Genomic DNA, 21,970 nt, shown 5'->3' on the forward strand with positions numbered 1-21,970 from the left:
GGTAATTTAAACCTAATGGTGAAATACTACGGTAACACAATACATTACTACTACACTTAGAAAGGCTTTGTACACAATTACTTTATTAATTTGGTTGTGGAAACTTTATAAATCATTCCTAAGGTGTTACAACTCACTCACTTGCACTGATAACCTATTGCTTGCCAAATAGTGAGCTGATATTTATCTATACTGCTCAGCCTCAGATCAGTTGCTTAATGTGTTTTGTTTTTTTCCATCAACTGGAATCCTTGACATACATTTGACACTTTACAAAACACTTTTGTTGAAAGTTAAGTACATCAGTAAGTCATTGATAACTGGTGACAGTCTGACATGTTACAAAGCTCTTTTTTTTGGAGTTATACATGTTTGTTACTCATAAATGGTCATTAAGAATAACAGAATAGATAATTTTATCTTAAATAGTGAGCTTGCATTGCATTCATGATTTATGAAGTGTTTACAACCTTATTAACAAACTAATAATGGTGTAGAAATCTTTCATTCTATTTATTTATATAACACCAAACCACAACATGGGCCGTTTGAAAGAGCTTTGTACAAGTCATTCCAGAACATACAAATTACTAGTGTAACATGCAAATATGTGTGTAGCCAGCTGACGAACACATTGTGCATTTATGGATACAACAGTTACATAGTTGCGTGATGTAACAAGTATCATGCATCATACTCCACTATCACAGCATGATAATGAGTCCTACTGGAACAACCAGAATTATGGATTTGTCTTAACAACAATAACTTTATTTCAATATCGCCATCAAGACTCCACAAACAAGTGCTTCAGATCATAAACAATGCAAGAAAAAAGATGCAGAAATGTTAAGTAATTATAAAATAATTAGTAATTAAAGTAAAGTATTTATAGAATTAAGATAGATTCTTATAGATTAAAGTAATTATAAAAGCAGTAATAACAAACATAGATATTAATAAAGTAGAGCAGGTATCATCTTGTATTTTTTTTTTTTTTTGTCATTTTCCTCTCTTATATTCAAATAATAAAATTGCTATGTTTCATTTCTGGAAAGTATCCACCAGGATAGAAATAGAAGTGATTAAAAATAGAAGTGAATAGGAAACATGATAATTAATCATTTATCCTTTAAAACAAGCTGTTTTGTTACTTCCACTCAAAATTTTAATCAAAAATAATGGCCACTGACTGGGTTTTTGGCTCTCGACTTGTAGGCCTGACAAGTTTGTAAGCGTTTATTTCGTCATGTCTTTGGCAAAATCGAGAAAAGGGAAGTGAAAGAATTTAATGTGTAAAAGCTCTGAGTTTGCAAAAGCCGAGTAGAAAATCACCTCTATTAATAATGTGCAACTCTTTCGCGTTGACTGGCCACTATGGCGCAGTGCAGACAGAAAAAGTTGAGAACTGAGTGACTCACTGAGTGGGTGTGTGTTTTTTTTTTTTAAATCAGGCAGAAGTAACAAAAACTGTGTACTGTAAAAAACAAAAAGGCAGACATTGTGAATGTTGAAGGTAGATAGTATTTATCTCTCCATTTTTATGTTCATGTGCATTTTCATCATTTGTCAATTCTTTTTTTACCCGGGACCATCAAATATGGCCATCAGGTATTGCGAAGGCTTTGCATCCGTCTGTCCGTCTGCGCTCAGCAGGCAGTCCTGTTACTGCCACAGTCTTCAAATTTACAGGGAACATTCTTGAGACAAATTCAAAGATGGCTAATCTTGACCTATTTTAAAGAGGTTTTTAAAAATCACATTCTGTTTCAATCTGTTCAGGTGTGTTTTTGAATGGCAGGCGTGACAGCCAATCAGAGCAGTGGGTGGTCTCTCCAAAGTCGTTTGTGGGTTGTTTTGTGGGTTTATATACATGTTTTGTGGGTTTATATACATGTTTCTCATATATTACATAAAAGCTAGTGAGAACACTTCTAAAACTGAAAATGTTGTTTTTGGAACCTAATAACACCTCTGAACTTGTTTACAAGATATTTCGCGGATGTTACCATGGTGACGTCAAAGGATGGTAGCTAGCTGTAAAACTCTGTTTCGTTTGTGTGTAAATATATCCACTTTGTCATATATTATGTAAACGCTAACAAGACATAAACACTTCTAAAACTGAAAACGCTGTTTTTGGAACCCAATAACACCTCTGAACTTATTTAAAAGACATTTCGTGGATGTTAGCGTGCATGCAAAGCTGCTAACTCAAAGCTAACTATGGAGTTAAATTTGTCTCATTAATACCTGCAAATGCACAGAGGGTGAGCTACAAATATTCCTTGATTTACACAACATGAACAAATGATGATATGATTTGAGCATGTACAAATTGTACGTAAGACAATAGAATCTTAATAATTAATTAAACAACTGCAAATTGTAAAGAACACAATACTCATACGGCCGAGGGTATTTTAGCATTGCTTTATATTTTTTCTTCCCAGCATTGAGGACACTTTTCTGAAATGGTAATGGAAATTTTGTGTTGTGAATGATGAATGGGAACAGGGGAAATGATGACCTTTAACTAAATCAGCTTTAATAAAAGATCCTTACAATTGATCACTCCAGTTTTTATTCCACATATATTTTCATCACCTACATTGTTTTACATCCTCCACCCTGAAATAGCTTCTTTTTTCAGAATTTAAATGTTATACACAGAGCAGGATTTTATAAAATTATAGGATTTTTTTGTTCACATGTTGCTTCTGGAGCAGCAATGTACAACTGACTATCAATCATTATCAATTAATCAGAATGTCTTGGGATTGGTTAGAAACTTGAGTTTTACAATTAAATGCAAAATCTCTATGTGGATTACTCGTTTATTTCATCTCCCTTTGGTCCCAAATGGCAGAAAATTGTATTGAAATTAATTCTTAAAAATGCTGGAATTCTAAAAAGTCACTTTCACATAACTAGTGAAATCAGCCACACTGGTAGTGTGACGACAACTCTTATTTACTGCGGGTTGAACTTTGAAATTAGAGAAACAGCATCTGTTTTAAAGGGGACGTTTAACAATTTTCAACACAGGCTTTACTTTTACATTATTTTTTGATGTTTGATGTTAATCTTTTCACTCGGAACAGCAGTGAATTTAATACAGTAGGAGCAGTATCCTAACATAGTCATGGGCTAACTGACTAATTAACGTATTGTGTGGGGCAAGGTGGCAACACTACCTGTAAAAAAAAAAAAAAAAAGACGCCCTTCATTTAGTGAATTAAAACATGCGCAGGTTTGCCTCACCGGGGATCCTCTCGATACTCTCAGGTACGTCTAATGACATTTTTGCCTGTTGAGCGACAACCACTTTACGCTGTTTTTAGCTTGCCCTGTCAAATAAGATTAATTAGCCGATTAGCCTGTGACGGTGTTATTGTTCTAAGTCAATACTGTGCTACTTAAATTTCTTTTTTGTCCAAAGCGAAAATGTAAAAACAGCCTAGGTTGTAGAACATCATCCTTTACAAGCACCATCCTAATATATACACTCAACAAAAATATAAACGCAACACTTTTGGTTTTGCTCCCATTTTGTATGAGATGAACTCAAAGATCTAAAACTTTTTCCACATACACAATATCACCATTTCCCTCAAATATTGTTCACAAACCAGTCTAAATCTGTGATAGTGAGCACTTCTCCTTTGCTGAGATAATCCATCCCACCTCACAGGTGTGCCATATCAAGATGCTGATTAGACACCATGATTAGTGCACAGGTGTGCCTTAGACTGCCCACAATAAAAGGCCACTCTGAAAGGTGCAGTTTTATCACACAGCACAATGCCACAGATGTCACAAGATTTGAGGGAGCGTGCAATTGGCATGCTGACAGCAGGAATGTCAACCAGAGCTGTTGCTCGTGTATTGAATGTTCATGTCTCTACCATAAGCCGTCTCCAAAGTCGTTTCAGAGAATTTGGCAGTACATCCAACCAGCCTCACAACCGCAGACCACGTGTAACCACACCAGCCCAGGACCTCCACATCCAGCATGTTCACCTCCAAGATCGTCTGAGACCAGCCACTCGGACAGCTGCTGAAACAGTCGGTTTGCATAACCAAAGAATTTCTGCACAAACTGTCAGAAACCGTCTCAGGGAAGCTCATCTGCATGCTCGTCGTCCTCATCGGGGTCTCGACCTGACTCCAGTTCATCGTCGTGACCGACTTGAGTGGGCAAATGCTCACATTCGCTGGTGTTTGGCACGTTGGAGAGGTGTTCTCTTCACGGATGATGCGAAGGAGATGTGTTGCACTGCATGAGGCAAATGGTGGTCCCACCAGATACTGACTGGTATCCCCCCCCCAGTAAAACAAAACTGCACCTTTCAGAGTGGCCTTTTATTGTGGACAGTCTAAGGCACACCTGTGCACTAATCATGGTGTCTAATCAGCATCTTGATATGGCACACCTGTGAGGTGGGATGGATTATCACAGCAAAGGAGAAGTGCTCACTATCACAGATTTAGACTGGTTTGTGAACAATATTTGAGGGAAATGGTGATATTGTGTATGTGGAAAAAGTTTTAGATCTTTGAGTTCATCTCATACAAAATGGGAGCAAAACCAAAAGTGTTGCGTTTATATTTTTGTTGAGTATATATATATATATATACACACACACACACATACAAATCAAATGAGAGGGAGTGTACATGCCGATGACAGAAATTCACATAAACACAGAGATCTTTTGTTTCAAAGCGAGCAGCGCCTGTGGGCTCACAAGCTCGTGCATGCATCCCGTCAAACACATGATCCTGTGTATGGTGGTGCTTCCTCTAAATGGAGAAAAAAAGGCCCAAGTACCCAACATTAAAACTCAAATCAAACACACATTATTACCTGATCCTTCTCTGGTTTGTCAGAGAAATCGCTCAGGCTGGTGGAGGTCAGGTTTCTATGAGAAGTCATTGGGCTGCCTGCAAAGGTCAGAAAAGACACCGTGAGGATCCGAAAACACACAAAAAGACTCCAGAACCTCACCAGACACTTATTGAAACCGAGAAGAAGGAGAAGGAGTCACAGAAAAATACCAGGAAAGAAGATGGAGCAAGCCAGAAACATCAGAACCTCGCTAAACGTGGCAGAGACACGTGTGCGCCTTACAGTCCAGTAAAAACTGTGAGTTGTGGTCCATTTGCTCATCCAGTTTTGCTGATAGAAAGAAAGCGAGGGCAAGAGAGACAGAGAGGCAGATGACAACATTTTTACACGTTCTTACAGTCGAGAAGTTACTGGACCGAGCCACAACTTTACAAGTTAAAGTTTCCCAGTTTAGAGTTTCATGTTTTCTAAAGTGATGATGAATGCATTTGTCTGTTTTCTTATCATTTTAGAATATGACTACATCTAGGGTCCTATCTTGACACTCTATAGCGCAAGATCCAGAACACAAGGTACTAATGCTTTTGGGGTGTGTCAAAGTCTTTTCTACCATTTAATCAGTGTAAAACTTGAGTGGAAAATAGGGCCCCAGGTGCAAAGGGGCAGGACTTAGTTACCTAATTAGTTATGGAGATAACATAAAATCACCCAGTCAGAGTGACAACTTGTCATCATCTATAACAATGTTGTCTGAATCATGGTCCTTGGGACTGTGCACTTTCCACTTCTCCCTGCTGTAACTGCACATAATGTGCCAAATCAAATGTATGCCAGGTGTTGTTGCCAGCTGTCAAATGGATGCACACCCCTGACTGAGCTGATTTGGTCTGACTCGATTAGGGACAAGTGGAAAACATGCAGCACTTTGAGTCCTGATGAATACAACTGGAAAACACTGGTCTACGTATAAGATGCTAAGTGTGTGCAGCATTAGTGTTGTAGTATTGTGTGCACTCAGGAGTGAGAGGTTTTCTGGCAAAGACACAAACCAGCAAATTCAGTTTCTATGATGTGCTAATGCACATCGCTGTGCTCATGGGGTACATGGGTCACAATACCACCATGTGAGGCTACCTGACTATTTCACCCTTGGGGTGGGTGTCTAAGGTGCAAAGTCTTTCTGGTTCTTGACAATACCTATGCACAATACCTATGCACAATACCTATACACAATACCTATGCACAATACCTATGCACAATACCTATGCACAATACCTATACACAATACCTATGCACAATACCTATACACAATACCTATGCACAATACCTATGCACAATACCTATGCACAATACCTATGCACAATACCTATACACAATACCTATGCACAATACCTATGCACAATACCTATGCACAATACCTATGCACAATACCTATGCACAATACCTATACACAATACCTATACACAATACCTATGCACAATACCTATACACAATACCTATACACAATACCTATGCACAATACCTATGCACAATACCTATGCACAATACCTATGCACAATACCTATACACAATACCTATACACAATACCTATGCACAATACGTATCTCCAACTCAAGGGCGTAGAGATTAGTACAATTATACTTAGTATTTAGGTAACATGGGCACTTTGCATGAAAACTATTTCTGCACCAGACAGAAACTAAGCCCAGTTGTATTGCACTGTGCTCTCCTTTACACCATGTAGAAGATAGGACTTGTAATGATCACGGTCAATACTGATGAATCTGTCAATTTGTCAAAGTATATTAAGCAGGTCTTACACCTGTCCTGGATTCAAAGCTGAGTTTTCCAAAGTGGCATCTCTGCAGAGCTCAGGTATGTCCTGGGAAGAGGCTGGAATGCTGATTGGCATAGATCAACACATGTCCGGAAAGGTCAGTTAAACTCACATCTGTGTGAAACGTTCAAAATTTTCTAGAGCTTTGCTTGACTGATGGTTGTCCAATTCTCATGCCAAGCATGAGGGGGAATCACCCAAAGACATTAAGACTTGAGGACAGAATGTGCACTAGGTTAGCTCACAGTTACATCTATTTGTGGCGGATCTACCTGAAGCCACCCTGAGCTGAACACAGGTACAGAAGTCAGGAATCCACCACTCTTCAGGAAAAAAAAAGTTTTGATGATTCTTGCCAAGTGTTGTACCAGCTTAGGTTGACTCAGCACCAACACCAGCCAAATCAGAGATTGGGGAAATAGCAAGAAGAGCTTTATCAATGTGATAAAATTTAACCAAGTCAACAAGTTTTTTTTTTCTTTTTTGAACAATCAGTGAAAACTAGTTTCTCATGACTGAACATTTTTGTTGTTTTTTGTTTTTGTTTTTTTTTTTTTTTTTTTTAGAAATAAGACAATATCTAGCATCAATTTCAATTTCAACCATTTTAGCATCACTTTAATCTTCCCTTGGTTGAAAATCAGATTTTCTTCTATTTAACAATAATAATATAATAATATTTTGAGCCAGTGAAAAACAACATATCTGTTTTAACCCAGTCTGAAACAAGATAAATCCATTCTAATGAGCTTTAATTAGAATTGTAGAACTGTTGAATATTAGAATAGAACTAATAATGATTATCTCAATCAACAACAAAAAGAAGTAAATCCTCACATTTGAAATGCTGGAACAAGTCAAAATGTAAAAGTTTCTCTTGATAATCGTTAACAATTGAGTGTTTGTTAAAATAATTGTAGAATTTCCTGTCCTTGCACTAATCATTTCAGCTCTCAGAAAATATGGTTGAAGAAGATCTCAATAAGGCTGTTATTTTGGCTTCACTGGTTAGATCTGTGGCTGATGTGGGACTATGTTTCCAGTCGTAGTGCTACATGACCTCACTTACAGAGGTATCCCATGCTGGAGCTCCTCATGACCTTCTTACACGGTTCCTCTAAGTCTTGTGGGGTTAAACAAGGCACAGGACTCTCAAGGGCAACGTGTGCTACACGACCCAGAGGCAGTACATCAGAGACGACATTACCCGAGGAGAATGGAAAAGAAAGTTGGAAAGGAAAAGCAGAGAAGAAAAAATGACAAGGAAGGGAGAGGTTGTTAGAAAAAGCAAAAACTATTAACAGAAAATAGCGTGAGCTCACACGACAGACAGAAGGCAGAATATGGAGGTAAAATAAACCACAGGGAAGTGTTTGGGTTTACACAAAGCAGGCGTTGGCGTTACCGTTCTCCTGACTGGAAAACAGCCGACTTGCACTGGAGACAGTCTTGCCGATGTCTGCAAGAGAGCGCAAGTTGGACTTCTTGGTTTGATGGCGATGCCTCCTCAACAGAGTGTACATGATCTTCTCCTTCAGCTCAGGCTTCAACAGGCCGCTCTCGATCTGATTGTCAGTGATCACCTCTTAACAAGACGACAAGAAAAAAAAAGAGATTGTAAATGCAAGAAGAAAATAACATCACAAGATAGCTTTAAAAAAATGGATGCCAGGCAGATTGATATACACAAGATAGAGATGTGTCCTCTTGCACATGTAGTAATACAAAAAAATAAAATATATATATATATATATATATATATATATATATATATATATATACATATATACAATCCCTGGCAACAAAGCACCAAGTGCTAAAGTCACATGACTGATGATGCTTGAGCTACTACAACCCCTGGCAAAAATTATGGAATCACCGGCCTCGGAGGATGTCATTCAGTTGTTTAATTTTGTAGAAAAAAAGCAGATCACAGACATGACACAAAACTAAAGTCATTTCAAATGGCAACTTTCTGGCTTTAAGAAACACTATACGAAATCAGGGGAAAAAAATTGTGGCAGTCAGTAACGGTTACTTTTTTAGACCAAGCAGAGGGACAAAAATATGGACTCAATTCTGAGGAAAAAATTATGGAATCACCCTGTAAATTTTCATCCCCAAAACTAACACCTGCATCAAATCAGATCTGCTCATTAGTCTGCATCTAAAAAGGAGTGATCACACCTTGGAGAGCTGTTGCACCAAGTGGACTGACATGAATCATGGCTCCAACACGAGAGATGTCAATTGAAACAAAGGAGAGGATTATCAAACTCTTAAAAGAGGGTAAATCATCACGCAATGTTGCAAAAGATGTTGGTTGTTCACAGTCAGCTGTGTCTAAACTCTGGACCAAATACAAACAACATGGGAAGGTTGTTAAAGGCAAACATACTGGTAGACCAAGGAAGACATCAAAGCGTCAAGACAGAAAACTTAAAGCAATGTGTCTCAAAAATCGAAAATGCACAACAAAACAAATGAGGAACGAATGGGAGGAAACTGGAGTCAATGTCTGTGACCGAACTGTAAGAAACCGCCTAAAGGAAATGGGATTTACATACAGAAAAGCTAAACGAAAGCCATCATTAACACCTAAACAGAAAAAAACAAGGTTACAATGGGTTAAGGAAAAACAATCGTGGACTGTGGATGACTGGATGAAAGTCATATTCAGCGATGAATCTTGAATCTGCATTGGGCAAGGTGATGATGCTGGAACTTTTGTTTAGTGCCGTTCCAATGAGATTTATAAAGATGACTGCCTGAAGAGAACATGTAAATTTCCACAGTCATTGATGATATGGGGCTGCATGTCAGGTAAAGGCACTGGGGAGATGGCTGTCATTACATCATCAATAAATGCACAAGTTTACGTTGATATTTTGGACACTTTTCTTATCCCATCAATTGAAAGGATGTTTGGGGATGATGAAATCATTTTTCAAGATGATAATGCATCTTGCCATAGAGCAAAAACTGTGAAAACATTCCTTGCAAAAAGACACATAGGGTCAATGTCATGGCCTGCAAATAGTCCGGATCTTAATCCAATTGAAAATCTTTGGTCGAAGTTGAAGAAAATGGTCCATGACAAGGCTCCAACCTGCAAAGCTGATCTGGCAACAGCAATCAGAGAAAGTTGGAGCCAGATTGATGAAGAGTACTGTTTGTCACTCATTAAATTCATGCCTCAGAGACTGCAAGCTGTTATAAAAGCCAGAGGTGGTGCAACAAAATACTAGTGATGTGTTGGAGCGTTCTTTTGTTTTTCATGATTCCATAATTTTTTCCTCAGAATTGAGTGATTCCATATTTTTTTTCCCTCTGCTTGGTCTAAAAGAATAACCGTTACTGACTGCCACAATTTTTTTTCTTGATTTCTTATAGTGTTTCTTAAAGCCAGAAAGTTGCAATTTGAAATGACTTTAGATTTGTGTCATGTCTGTAATCTGCTTTTTTTCTACAAAATTAAACAACTGAATGAACATCCTCCGAGGCCGGTGATTCCATAATTTTTGCCAGGGGTTGTATATATATATATATATATATATATATATATACACACACACACACACACATTGCCATCAGCTTTCAATATTCTCAGGTTCAACAACAGTGCACTGTATCTCACAAGATAGAACATGCTTAACTGTGACATAAGTGACAAAAGTGTAAAACAAGACAGTTCACACTGCAAAAAAGATAAACACACTAAATCTGAGGGAAATGATCTTGCTGCAAGGACAGATAATTTCACTTGATAAAATGTCTTGAATTAAGATTGTTAAATCTAAAAATAAGCATGTCAAACACTTAAGAAATTAACCTTTAAAACAAGATAAATTATATAACATTTCTAAATCTAAAGTGTTTTTTTAATCTTGGTACACTGCAAATTATTTGGTTCTTACCAAAATAATAATAATAAAAAAAGCTTTAGATTTAGAATTGTTAGATAATTTAACTTGTTTTAAGGGTTAATTTCTTATTTTAAGTGTTAAAGATGCTTATTTCTACATTTAACTATCTTAATTCAAGACATCCTGTCAAGTGAAATTACATGTTCATGCAGAAAGATAATTTCCACCAGATTTAGTGTTTAACTTGTTTTTAGACACCCCTTTTTTGAAGTGCACTCCTAAAATTTGCTTCTAAAAGAGGCATTTTTACTCACACAGTCATGAGGATTTTTACGTAAAAGCCCAACCATAAAACAGATGTTGCACAATATGAAGCCTTGCAAATTCATTCTTTGTGACTCAGTGGGGGAAAAAAGTTTAATCACTCAATTCATAGCCAGGTAGAAGTAACAGCACACCTGAAATTTTGGAGTGGTCATTCAAACCCCCTTCTAGGGCTGTCCATGAGTGCAGTTGAATTCTTACCAACGATTTGTGGAAGAGTGGAGGCCTCCAGGTCCAGCATGATGGTACCTTTCTCTATGTAGTTTTTGAGTTCCATCAAGCTGTGCAAGGACAGTGTGGCCACATGAGGCTTACTCCAACGCTCACCTCCCTTCTCTACCTTCTCCTCAAACTTGATCCATCTGGATAGGAAAAAAAAGACACATAGCGACATTCAGCGAGTTTTGACATTTGCTTTGGCTTTGAGTGAAAAAATGACCCCAAAACATCTAAAATGGTGCAGAGGATGTAAAATTTCCCAGTTCCCCTTTAAGTTGGTGAATACGAAATGGATTAACTATATTATCCCCTGCAGGGTATAAATATCATCAAGAGCACCGGATGTCAGTCTGTATGTCTGGATTTTTGCTACTATATCTCCAAGACCCTTAGGCCCAAACTAACCAAACTTGGCAAATGGATAGTCCCACTGAGCAACAGTGACTGATCTATATATTAAGCAGATCAGTGTTTCCCCAATCCTGACAGAAAGCACTGGACATTTCCCATTTCTCTGAGCTCTAATTGCACATAATGAACTCAATCAGGTGTGTTTCATTGTTCAGTCAGCTGTTGATTGGCTGAACACACTTGGATGAGCTGGTATCGTCTGAAGAGATCGGTTACAAACACAAAACGTGAAGTACTTTGGGTCTCGAGGACCGAGATTGGGAAATACTGAATTAGATCACAGGGTTAGTGATGGCAACATCATATTTTCTATCAACGGCCCCATTTACACCTAGCATCATGTGCATCCAGTGACCACACCGAAATCTGATTACGTGGTGGCCCAGATGTGACTGTATGTGGTTGGAAGAATTGCACACAGAGTAGGATGAGGACAAAGCAAATAAAACAATTTTCTCCCACAAATATGTCCATGCAAGAACAATGCACTGCAGAACAGCAAAAAAAGCATGCCACGGCAACATTTTGAGAACAAATATTGGCAACCAACAAACGGAAACAAGGAGCATTAGCTTTCCTTTACAAAACAGACCCACAATGTTTTCAATTGGTCACAGCTCATAAGGCAACATTTGGAATGCAGGATAGTGGGGAAATGAAAAATAAACCGGCAGACTTTAGAAAATAAGAGCTAAATCCCAGAAGCATGAGTGTAAGGTCACTGATAGCCAAGATATGAAGGCAAGGCTGAGGGCGAGGTTTGTCTTTTTTTTAACAATCTTGCCTCACATGTCGCCACCACAAAGAGCCATTCTCCTGGGTCTGTGGATGGGGGTTTCCTCTAGGGATAGAGTATCCCTCTGACTGTGCTCCATAGGCCAACAACCAGCCTTTCTACTGAAAAGGGAGCCGGGCCGAAGAGAGACCATCGAGCTCAAGGAGTTCACCCCCGTACTGCTTGTATAACCCAGCTTCTACTTAAAAAAATGGGACAGTTTGAAAGTAAACTGGAACAAATAGAGACAAAAAACAAAAGTGGACACCCTACTTTGTAATTTCAGATTCAATAAAGGACCCAGTAGATGTTATTACATATGCATTTATACACATTTCTTGCATTGTTCCAAAGGGCCCATAATGTTAACAGACTGTATTTATAGAAAACCTACCCAGCTAAACCCCCAGAGCACTTTACATTGATGGATCATATTCATACATACACATGCGCTGACTGATGTTGGGACGCTGCCAAGAAAGTTGCTCAGTTGCACAACGGGAGCCAATGGTGATAATGAGAGTGAGACAAGTAATGGCCGTTAACGTTCTAAATCCACATCTTCCTGTCTTGTCACGGGATTCAACCTATGACCTTCTGGTCACAAGCCCACTTCTCTAAACTTTAGGGTATCACTGCCGGAGTTTTAATGTATGCATAAGTTGTCCTCTTCATATTCAGTGAAAATCATGACTTTGACAGCACTGATAACAGGATTGAGGATCCCACTGGGTGGGAATCAACCAATGTTTTATTTTTTAAACTTCCTATAAAGGCCCTGTTGAGGCCCACTGAGCCAATGGTTATGCCCGGATACCATAGCATGAAGCGAATGAGAGTCTACGACCGCCCTCCACCCTCATCACCCACCCTTGTAAGGGACGCAAGTCCATCAAAGGTCACTTCCCCAGCCAAGAAGAAGAAAGTCTTACATAGGTCACACATGAAACAGAGTTTTACAACTAGCTACCAGCCTGTGACGTCACCATGCTAACATCCGCGAAATAAGTTCAGAGGTGTTATTAGATTCCAAAAACGGCGTTTTCAGTTTTAGAACCGTTTATTTCTCACTATCTTTTACATACTATATGACAAAGAGGATATATTTACACACAATTGAAAAACAGTTTTGCAGCGAGCTACCAGCCTGTGACGTCACCATGCTAACATCCACGAAATAAGTTCAGAGGTGGTATTAGGTTATTTCTCCCTAGCTTTTACATAATATATGAGAAACATGCATAAACACACAAAACAAAGTGGTTTTGGAGAGACTAGCCGCTGACATCACTGTACAGCTCTACTCTGATTGGCTGTCATGCCCGCCACTCAAAAACAAAACTGAACAGGTTCACACAGAATGTGAGTTTTTAAACTCTCAACATATCTCTTAAAATATGTCAAGGTTAGCCATCTTTGAACTTGTCCAAGGTGTGTCCCAAGAATGTTCCCTGTGAATTTGAAGACTCTGGCAGTAATATAATTGGACCTATGCTGTACACAGACAGATGGATGGACGAACAGACGGACAGACGCCAGGTCTTCGCAATACCTGATGGCCATATGTTGGCCTCGGGTAAAAAACTGAAGATAGGTTGTGGTCCTTCCCCCTCCAAGGGAATCTCCAGGTATCCGCCTTAGGATATGTAACCCTTCAGCATGTTCTGTATTTGTCCCGGGTTGTCCTCAGAGGTGGACGTGTCTAGAGCAGCTGTTCTTCTCAGAGTTCTTTCTGCATTTCACAGCTTCTCCTTACCCAGTTCCTAGTGACACCATCCACCCTGTAAGGGTCCTGTCCCACTGGCATTTAGGAGGATTTGCGTATGGATTGCGCACAAAATTGGCCCATATTCGCCAAACATCCGCAATATCTGTGTAACATGCCTGTATGAGTTGGCCGTCATCCGAACATGCCCGTGATCATCCGCAGAGGCACGCATGTCCGCAGCCAGGATTTTTGAGCTTTTCAAAAATCTGGATGCGGATAACATCCGCCTTACATACTCCATACATACTCAATTCATACACAATACATACTCACTCTATGTGCTGTATATCTACCGTTAACCGCTGATATCCGCAACTGACGGGGATCTGCGGCTTGGCAGCAGACTGGGACAGTGTGTAAATCAGATATTTTGCGTGCCCATCATGTCCACATCACAAACTAAAATATGTTGTAGCGAATGCATACAGATTGGCCACAAATAAAGTGTTTTTATTACATCTGCTTTGCAACTGATTTGCGGACAATCTGTGAATGCATAACAAACACGTCATGTAAACCCAAAGTGTGGCAGAAAACGACATACCTGCCAGTCAGTGCCGGTCCAGCTGTGTAGATCCACAAAGACGTAATAGCTGCTGCAATCCAGGACAAAAGGAAGAGTTGCGGTTTACCCACAACTCACTCAAAAAAAAAAAAAAAAAAACACTGTCTCACACCCTGAGCGGCTTCCCCCCTCCCGCTCCCCAAACTCATGAACAGTTAACCCTCGCATGACAGCACTCTGTGATCAACTCGTCCAAGTCCAGCAAATGCTCCAGAGCCTGTATTGTTGGTGTGAATAGTGATGCCGATGGCCCGAGTGCGCTTATTTTATGACCGCAATGCAGATGCCATGCACGCGCAACACGTGCGCGATGCATTCATAATACACCCGTAATACTGCCGTGATAATCTCAATGTGTCGGATCAGTTTCCTCACTACATGTGTTATATAACCATGATTGTTATTATTAATATATCCGTAATTCATACTGGGACATTTGTCATTTTGGCCATTTTTGTTGCGGACGACAACGAACGCCCGTGATTTGTATATTCAATTCATGTGCAATTAATCCTCTCCCCAGTGGGACAGGGCCCTAAAGGAAAGTTATCTCGGCTGCTCGCATCTATGACTTCATTCTTTCCATCAGGACCCAAAGGTCATGACCATAGGTGAGAGTGCAAATGTAAATCAACTTGTAAAGTGAGAGCTTCATCGCAACAAATCAAATCAATTTTGTTTATATAGCGCCAAATCACAACAAACAGTTGCCCCAAGGCGCTTTATATTGTAAGGCAAGGCCATACAATAATTACAGAAAAACCCCAACGGTCAAAACGACCCCCTGTGAGCAAGCACTTGGCAACAGTGGGAAGGAAAAACTCCCTTTTAACAGGAAGAAACCTCCAGCAGAACCAAGCTCAGGGAGGGGCAGTCTTCTGCTGGGACTGGTTGGGGCTGAGGGGAGAGAATCAGGAAAAAGACATGCTGTGGAAGAGAGCAGAGATCAATCACTAATGATTAAATGCAGAGTGGTGCATACAGAGCAAAAAGAGGTGAATAAAAAGAAACACTCAGTGCATCATGGGAACCCCCCAGCAGTCTAAGTCTATAGCAGCATAACTAAGGGATGGTTCAGGGTCACCTGATCCAGCCCTAACTATAAGCTTTAGCAAAAAGGAAAGATTTAAGCCTAATCTTAAAAGTAGAGAGGGTGTCTGTCTCCCTGATCTGAATTGGGAGCTGGTTCCACAGGAGAGGAACCTGAAAGCTGAAGGCTCTGCCTCCCATTCTACTCTTAAAAACCCTAGGAACTACAAGTAAGCCTGCAGTCTGAGAGCGAAGCGCTCTATTGGGGTGATATGGTACTATGAGGTCCCTAAGATAAGATGGGACCTGATTATTCAAAACCTTATAAGTAAGAAGAAGAATTTTAAATTCTATTCTAGAATTAACAGGAAGCCAATGAAGAGAGGCCAATATGGGTGAAATATGCTCTCTCCTTCTAGTCCCCGTCAGTACTCTAGCTGCAGCATTTTGAATTAACTGAAGGCTTTTCAGGGAACTTTTAAGACAACCTGATAATAATGAATTACAATAGTCCAGCCTAGAGGAAATAAATGCATGAATTAGTTTTTCAGCATCACTCTGAGACATTTCTAATTTTAGAGATATTGCACAAATGCAAAAAAAAGCAGTCCTACATATTTGCTTAATATGCGCATTGAAGGACATATCCTGATCAAAAATGACTCCAAGATTTCTCACAGTATTACTGGAGGTCAGGGTAATGCCATCCAGAGTAAGGATCTGGTTAGACACCATGTTTCTAAGATTTGTGGGGCCAAGTACAATAACTTCAGTTTTATCTGAATTTAAAAGCAGGAAATTAGAGGTCATCCATGTCTTTATGTCTGTAAGACAATCCTGCAGTTTAACTAATCGGTGTGTGTCCTCTGGCTTCATGGATAGATAAAGCTGGGTATCATCTGCATAACAATGAAAATTTAACCAATGCTTTCTAATAATACTGCCTAAGGAAGCATGTATAAAGTGAATAAAATTGGTCCTAGCACAGAACCTTGTGGAACTCCATAATTAACCTTAGTCTGTGAAGAAGACTCCCCATTTACATGAACAAATTGTAATCTATTAGATAAATATGATTCAAACCACAGCAGCGCAGTGCCTTTAATACCTGAGGTCTGAGGTCTAACAGAACAAGCACAGAGATGAGTCCACTGTCCGAGGCCATAAGAAGATCATTTGTAACCTTCACTAATGCTGTTTCTGTACTATGATGAATTCTAAAACCTGACTGAAACTCTGAAACAGACTAAAGCATTGTTGCCGACACCCTAAATATCCACCCGCTGACCTTATGTGCCATTTTACCCTCACCAAGGAACAAATCCCAAAAATACTTTAACTCCTACCCTTTGTAATAGATCCAGTCAATCTGTTCCCACTACAGCAATTCTTTGATACTGTGTCCATACTTGCCAAAAATGCACAATTTTGACTCATAACTTCAAATGCAAGGAGAATTAAAAAGAGAATTTGCTGCTTTATCCTGTAAAACTAGGATTTGCACTGACTCAGCCACTCCACAGTTTAGACAGAAACAGTGAGCGTATGATTAATGCTCAGGCTTTTTCTGGCCATTGTGGGAGTTTGGGCCTTTTCCTGGTCTCACAGGTAGTACAGATCTCAGATAAGGCTCGGCTGGGAGTTCACTGCATTACTGCCCGTTTCCCAACACACACAATTATTCATCTGGGATTGTGTTCAGTTGACTGCTCAGGAACCATAAAGCAGGAAATATTGAGTGCTACAGAAACACTGCTCATGTAAATGCAAAGTTCTTCAAATGTTCTCGTGGGTAAAGTGATATCAAAATGAGGCAGAATGTATATGGATGACCTTCAGAACCATCCTGCTGTGTGAAAATTAGATAAAACCTCACCTGGCGGTCTCCTTCCATTCCATCTCGTGCCCATCACCAGCCAGCAGTTCATCCAGCTCGGTGAAGAGCTGTGGGGGCGGGGGTCCATCGTCCTCCTCTCCCAAAATAAACCTGATCCTCTCAGCTGGAGAAACTGAGGAGGAAAATACACAAATTACAAAATAAAAGCATAAATCCAAGAAAGATATTGCATTTTCCAGAGAATAAAAGTTCCACCTTTTTTCTGTATTACAGTGCATCCAGAAAGTATTCACAGGGCGTCACTTCTTCCACATTTTATGTTATAGCCTTATTTCAAAATCAATGACATTCATTTTTCCCCTCAAAATTCTACACACAATATCCCATAATGATAATGTGATACGTTTTTTGAGATTTTTGCAAATTTATAAAAAAAAGAAAAAGAAAAGAAATCATATGTACATAAGCATTCAAAGCCTTTGCCATGAAGCCAAAATTGAGCTCAGGTGCATCCTGTTTCCACTGATCATCCTTGAGATGTTTCTACAGCTCAGTTGGAGTCCACTTGGGGTAAATTCAGTTGAATGGACATGATTTGGAAACACACCTGTCTACATATAAGGTCCCACAGTTGATAGTCCGAGCACAAACCAAGCATGAAGTCAAAGGAATTGTCTGGGGAAGGGCACAGAAACATTTCTGTTGCTTTGAAGGTCCCAATGAGCACAGTGGCCTCCATCATCTGTAAATGGAAGACATTCAGATCCATCAGGACTCTTCCTTGAGCTGGCCGCCCATCTAAACTGAGCAACTAGGGGAAGAAGGGCCTTAGTCAGGGAGGTGAACAAGAACCTGATGGTCACTCTTACAGAGCTCCAGCATTCTTCTGTGGAGGGAGGAGAACCTTCCATAAGGACAACCATCTCTGCAGCAATCCACCAATCAGGCCTGTATGGTAGAGTGGCCAGATGGAAGCCACTCCTTAGAAAAAGTCACATGGCAGCCCACCTGGAATTTTCCAAAAGGCACCTGAAGGAATCTCAGACCATGAGGAACAAACTTCACTGATTTCATGAGACGATTGAACTCTTTGGTTTGACTGCCAGGCGTCATGTTTGGAGAACAAAATCAAAGTGAGCAACTTTTGTTCTATCCACTTCATACTGATGAACTCAGTCCTTTTCCTTTACAGCTTCACCTTTCAAATGCCAGCAGACAGAATGGATCATGTGGATACAGAAATCAGATTATGTACCTCAATCTGTAAGGCAAATCTTACAGGGGTTTTTTTTTTTTTTTGGGGGGGGTTACATTAAGCATACTGTCCATCTTCCCCCAAACATTAAGACCCTCCAAAGTGAACTCTAACAACCCGACTGCGCAATTCCTGTGACTGAAGTTACATGAGAACAGAACTGTAAATTGACCTGGCAGATAAAAAAAAAAAAAAAAACCCTGACAGCACACTCTTATAATGAAGAAACATTTTTCCTGGGCATGTGATTTTTCTCACTAAACTGACCTGTCAGCACTGATCACTGATAAATGGTTGTGTTCCTTTTACAACCCCTGGCAAAAATTATGGAATCACCGGCCTCGGAGGATGTTCATTCAGTTGTTTAATTTTGTAGAAAAAAAGCAGATCACAGACATGACACAAAACTAAAGTCATTTCAAATGGCAACTTTCTGGCTTTAAGAAACACTATAAGAAATCAGGAAAAAAATTGTGGCAGTCAGTAACAGCTACTTTTTTAGACCAAGCAGAGGGAAAAAAATATGGAATCAGTCAATTCTGAGGAAAAAATGATGGAATCATGAAAAACAAAAGAACGCTCCAACACGTCACTAGTATTTTGTTGCACCACCTCTGGCTTTTATAACAGCTTGCAGTCTCTGAGGCATGGACTTAATGAGTGACAAACAGTACTCTTCATCAATCTGGCTCCAACTTTCTCTGATTGCTGTTGCCAGATCAGCTTTGCAGGTTGGAGCCTTGTCATGGACCATTTTCTTCAACTTCCACCAAAGATTTTCAACTGGATTAAGATCCGGACTATTTGCAGGCCATGACATTGACCCTATGTGCCTTTTTGCAAGGAATGTTTTCACAGTTTTTGCTCTATGGCAAGATGCATTATCATCTTGAAAAATGATTTCATCATCCCCAAACATCCTTTCAATTGATGGGATAAGAAAAGTGTCCAAAATATCAACGTAAACTTGTGCATTTATTGATGATGTAATGACAGCCATCTCCCCAGTGCCTTTACCTGACATGCAGCCCCATATCATTCAGGCAGTCATCTTTATAAATCTCATTGGAACGGCACTAAACAAAAGTTCCAGCATCATCACCTTGCCCAATGCAGATTCGAGATTCATCGTTGAATATGACTTTCATCCAGTCATCCACAGTCCACGATTGTTTTTTCTTAGCCCATTGTAACCTTGTTTTTTTCTGTTTAGGTGTTAATGATGGCTTTCGTTTAGCTTTTCTGTATGTAAATCCCATTTCCTTTAGGCGGTTTCTTACAGTTCGGTCACAGACGTTGACTCCAGTTTCCTCCCATTCGTTCCTCATTTGTTTTGTTGTGCATTTTCGATTTTTGAGACATATTGCTTTAAGTTTTCTGTCTTGACGCTTTGATGTCTTCCTTGGTCTACCAGTATGTTTGCCTTTAACAACCTTCCCATGTTGTTTGTATTTGGTCCAGAGTTTAGACACAGCTGACTGTGAACAACAAACATCTTTTGCAACATTGCGTGATGATTTATCCTCTTTTAAGAGTTTGATAATCCTCTCCTTTGTTTCAATTGACATCTCTCATGTTGGAGCCATGATTCATGTCAGTCCACTTGGTGCAACAGCTCTCCAAGGTGTGATCACTCCTTTTTAGATGCAGACTAACGAGCAGATCTGATTTGATGCAGGTGTTAGTTTTGGGGATGAAAATTTACAGGGTGATTCCATAATTTATTCCTCAGAATTGAGTGAGTCCATATTTTTTCCCTCTGCTTGGTCTAAAAAAGTAACCGTTACTGACTACCACAATTTTTTTTCTTGATTTCTTATAGTGTTTCTTAAAGCCAGAAAGTTGCCATTTGAAATGACTTTAGTTTTGTGTCATGTCTGTGATCTGCTTTTTTTTCTACAAAATTAAACAACTGAATGAACATCCTCTGAGGCCGGTGATTCCATAATTATTGCCAGGGGTTGTACATCCTGGTATGTTCACGTTTAGAGATTACATAGGTTTAACTGCAGGATCCACTGTGGATGTCCACGGTTAGTCATTATACAAAGAAGGATATGTCAACACTCCTATTCAAGTTGTGCAACTCGGAAGTGATGAGACAAAACAGAAGTTAAGCAGTAACCAGGAAAATGTTTCCATTGATTGCACAACCTGCTACACTACAAACTGCACCCTCAAGGACATTTTGGAGTCAAATTCCCAGACTACGAAAAAAAAAAAAAATCAACAGGCATTAAAACTGTAGTCTGCAAAATGTATCTCTTCAGTGGATGTTTTGCTGATCTGTTACTGAAATACTGCAAAGAGGTACTTTCAAAATACAAAATAATAATAATAATAAAGCCATTATCTTGTAACTCACCAAATTAAATAAGCATATTATCATTCAAATCTGATTAGCTTTGTTGCATGAGATCAGTCCAAAAACCAACTTTGTTTTGCGTCTGTCATATCTCACACATGTCTGCTGATGTTGATGGTTGAATGATGGATTAGAAACAGGTGCAGTGGTCAGTGAGAGAGACAGGTCGTTTCTAGGCAGAAATGCACAGCATCAGAGAAGTAAAGCATTTCAGTTGTTTCACAGAGTTGTATTTTTATCAAGTAGTAGCAGCAAAAATTCCTAATATTTATTAAACTACAGTATACCAATGGCAAGATGTCTTGAAAACATCTTAAGGGCTTTTATAATACAGAATGTTTGTTTAATACAAATATCACCAGTGGCCCAAAACCTCAAGAGACTTTCATGTTTCCTTGTAGCCAAAAATCCTTGCAGACACTGACTTTGGATGCAACACCTACTGATGGTGTACAAAACAGTATTAACCTCTTTAAATCTGGCAACTGGTATTATCATTAAAAGTCAAGCGGTTGCTGTCGATATGTCACTTTTAAGTGCCAGTTCCACGAGGTTTGGCAAAAATCAACAGGATTATTGATATTTACACAGAAGGCAAAACATTTGCTTGGTCTATATGACACTATCCCGAATACTGAAAATGTTCAACCAGCTCAACCCTTACCAAAAAATAGTACTGATAAGTATATAAAAAGTAAACTGGAAGTATACTTGAAACATACTTGCATGTACTACTTTTTGGTAAGGGAAACCTGGAATTCAGATTCCATAATGTGTTTTTATTATTCACTGGAAGATAGTTTTGGAAGTATAGATGTCCATATAAATGTTCAGACTACATCTGCAAGAGGCAATCGACCCTTTATA

General features: G+C 39.3%; 1 protein-coding gene across 1 annotated transcript in view; it reads right to left on the bottom strand.

Annotated features, from left to right (window-relative positions):
- Positions 1 to 21,970, bottom strand: part of LOC117529027 (electrogenic sodium bicarbonate cotransporter 1-like) — a 112,423-nt gene that overhangs the window by 55,492 nt on the left and 34,961 nt on the right. The window contains exons 4-7 of the mRNA XM_034191717.1: positions 17,523 to 17,655; positions 11,081 to 11,241; positions 8,095 to 8,274; positions 4,871 to 4,947 (exon numbers count right to left, since the gene is read on the bottom strand). Coding sequence (XP_034047608.1) covers positions 4,871 to 4,947; positions 8,095 to 8,274; positions 11,081 to 11,241; positions 17,523 to 17,655 — 551 coding nt within the window. The remainder of the gene's footprint in view (positions 1 to 4,870; positions 4,948 to 8,094; positions 8,275 to 11,080; positions 11,242 to 17,522; positions 17,656 to 21,970) is intronic.

The sequence above is a fragment of the Thalassophryne amazonica genome, chromosome 17 (genome assembly GCF_902500255.1).
Source record: "Thalassophryne amazonica chromosome 17, fThaAma1.1, whole genome shotgun sequence".
NCBI classification, from domain to species: Eukaryota; Metazoa; Chordata; class Actinopteri; order Batrachoidiformes; family Batrachoididae; genus Thalassophryne; species Thalassophryne amazonica.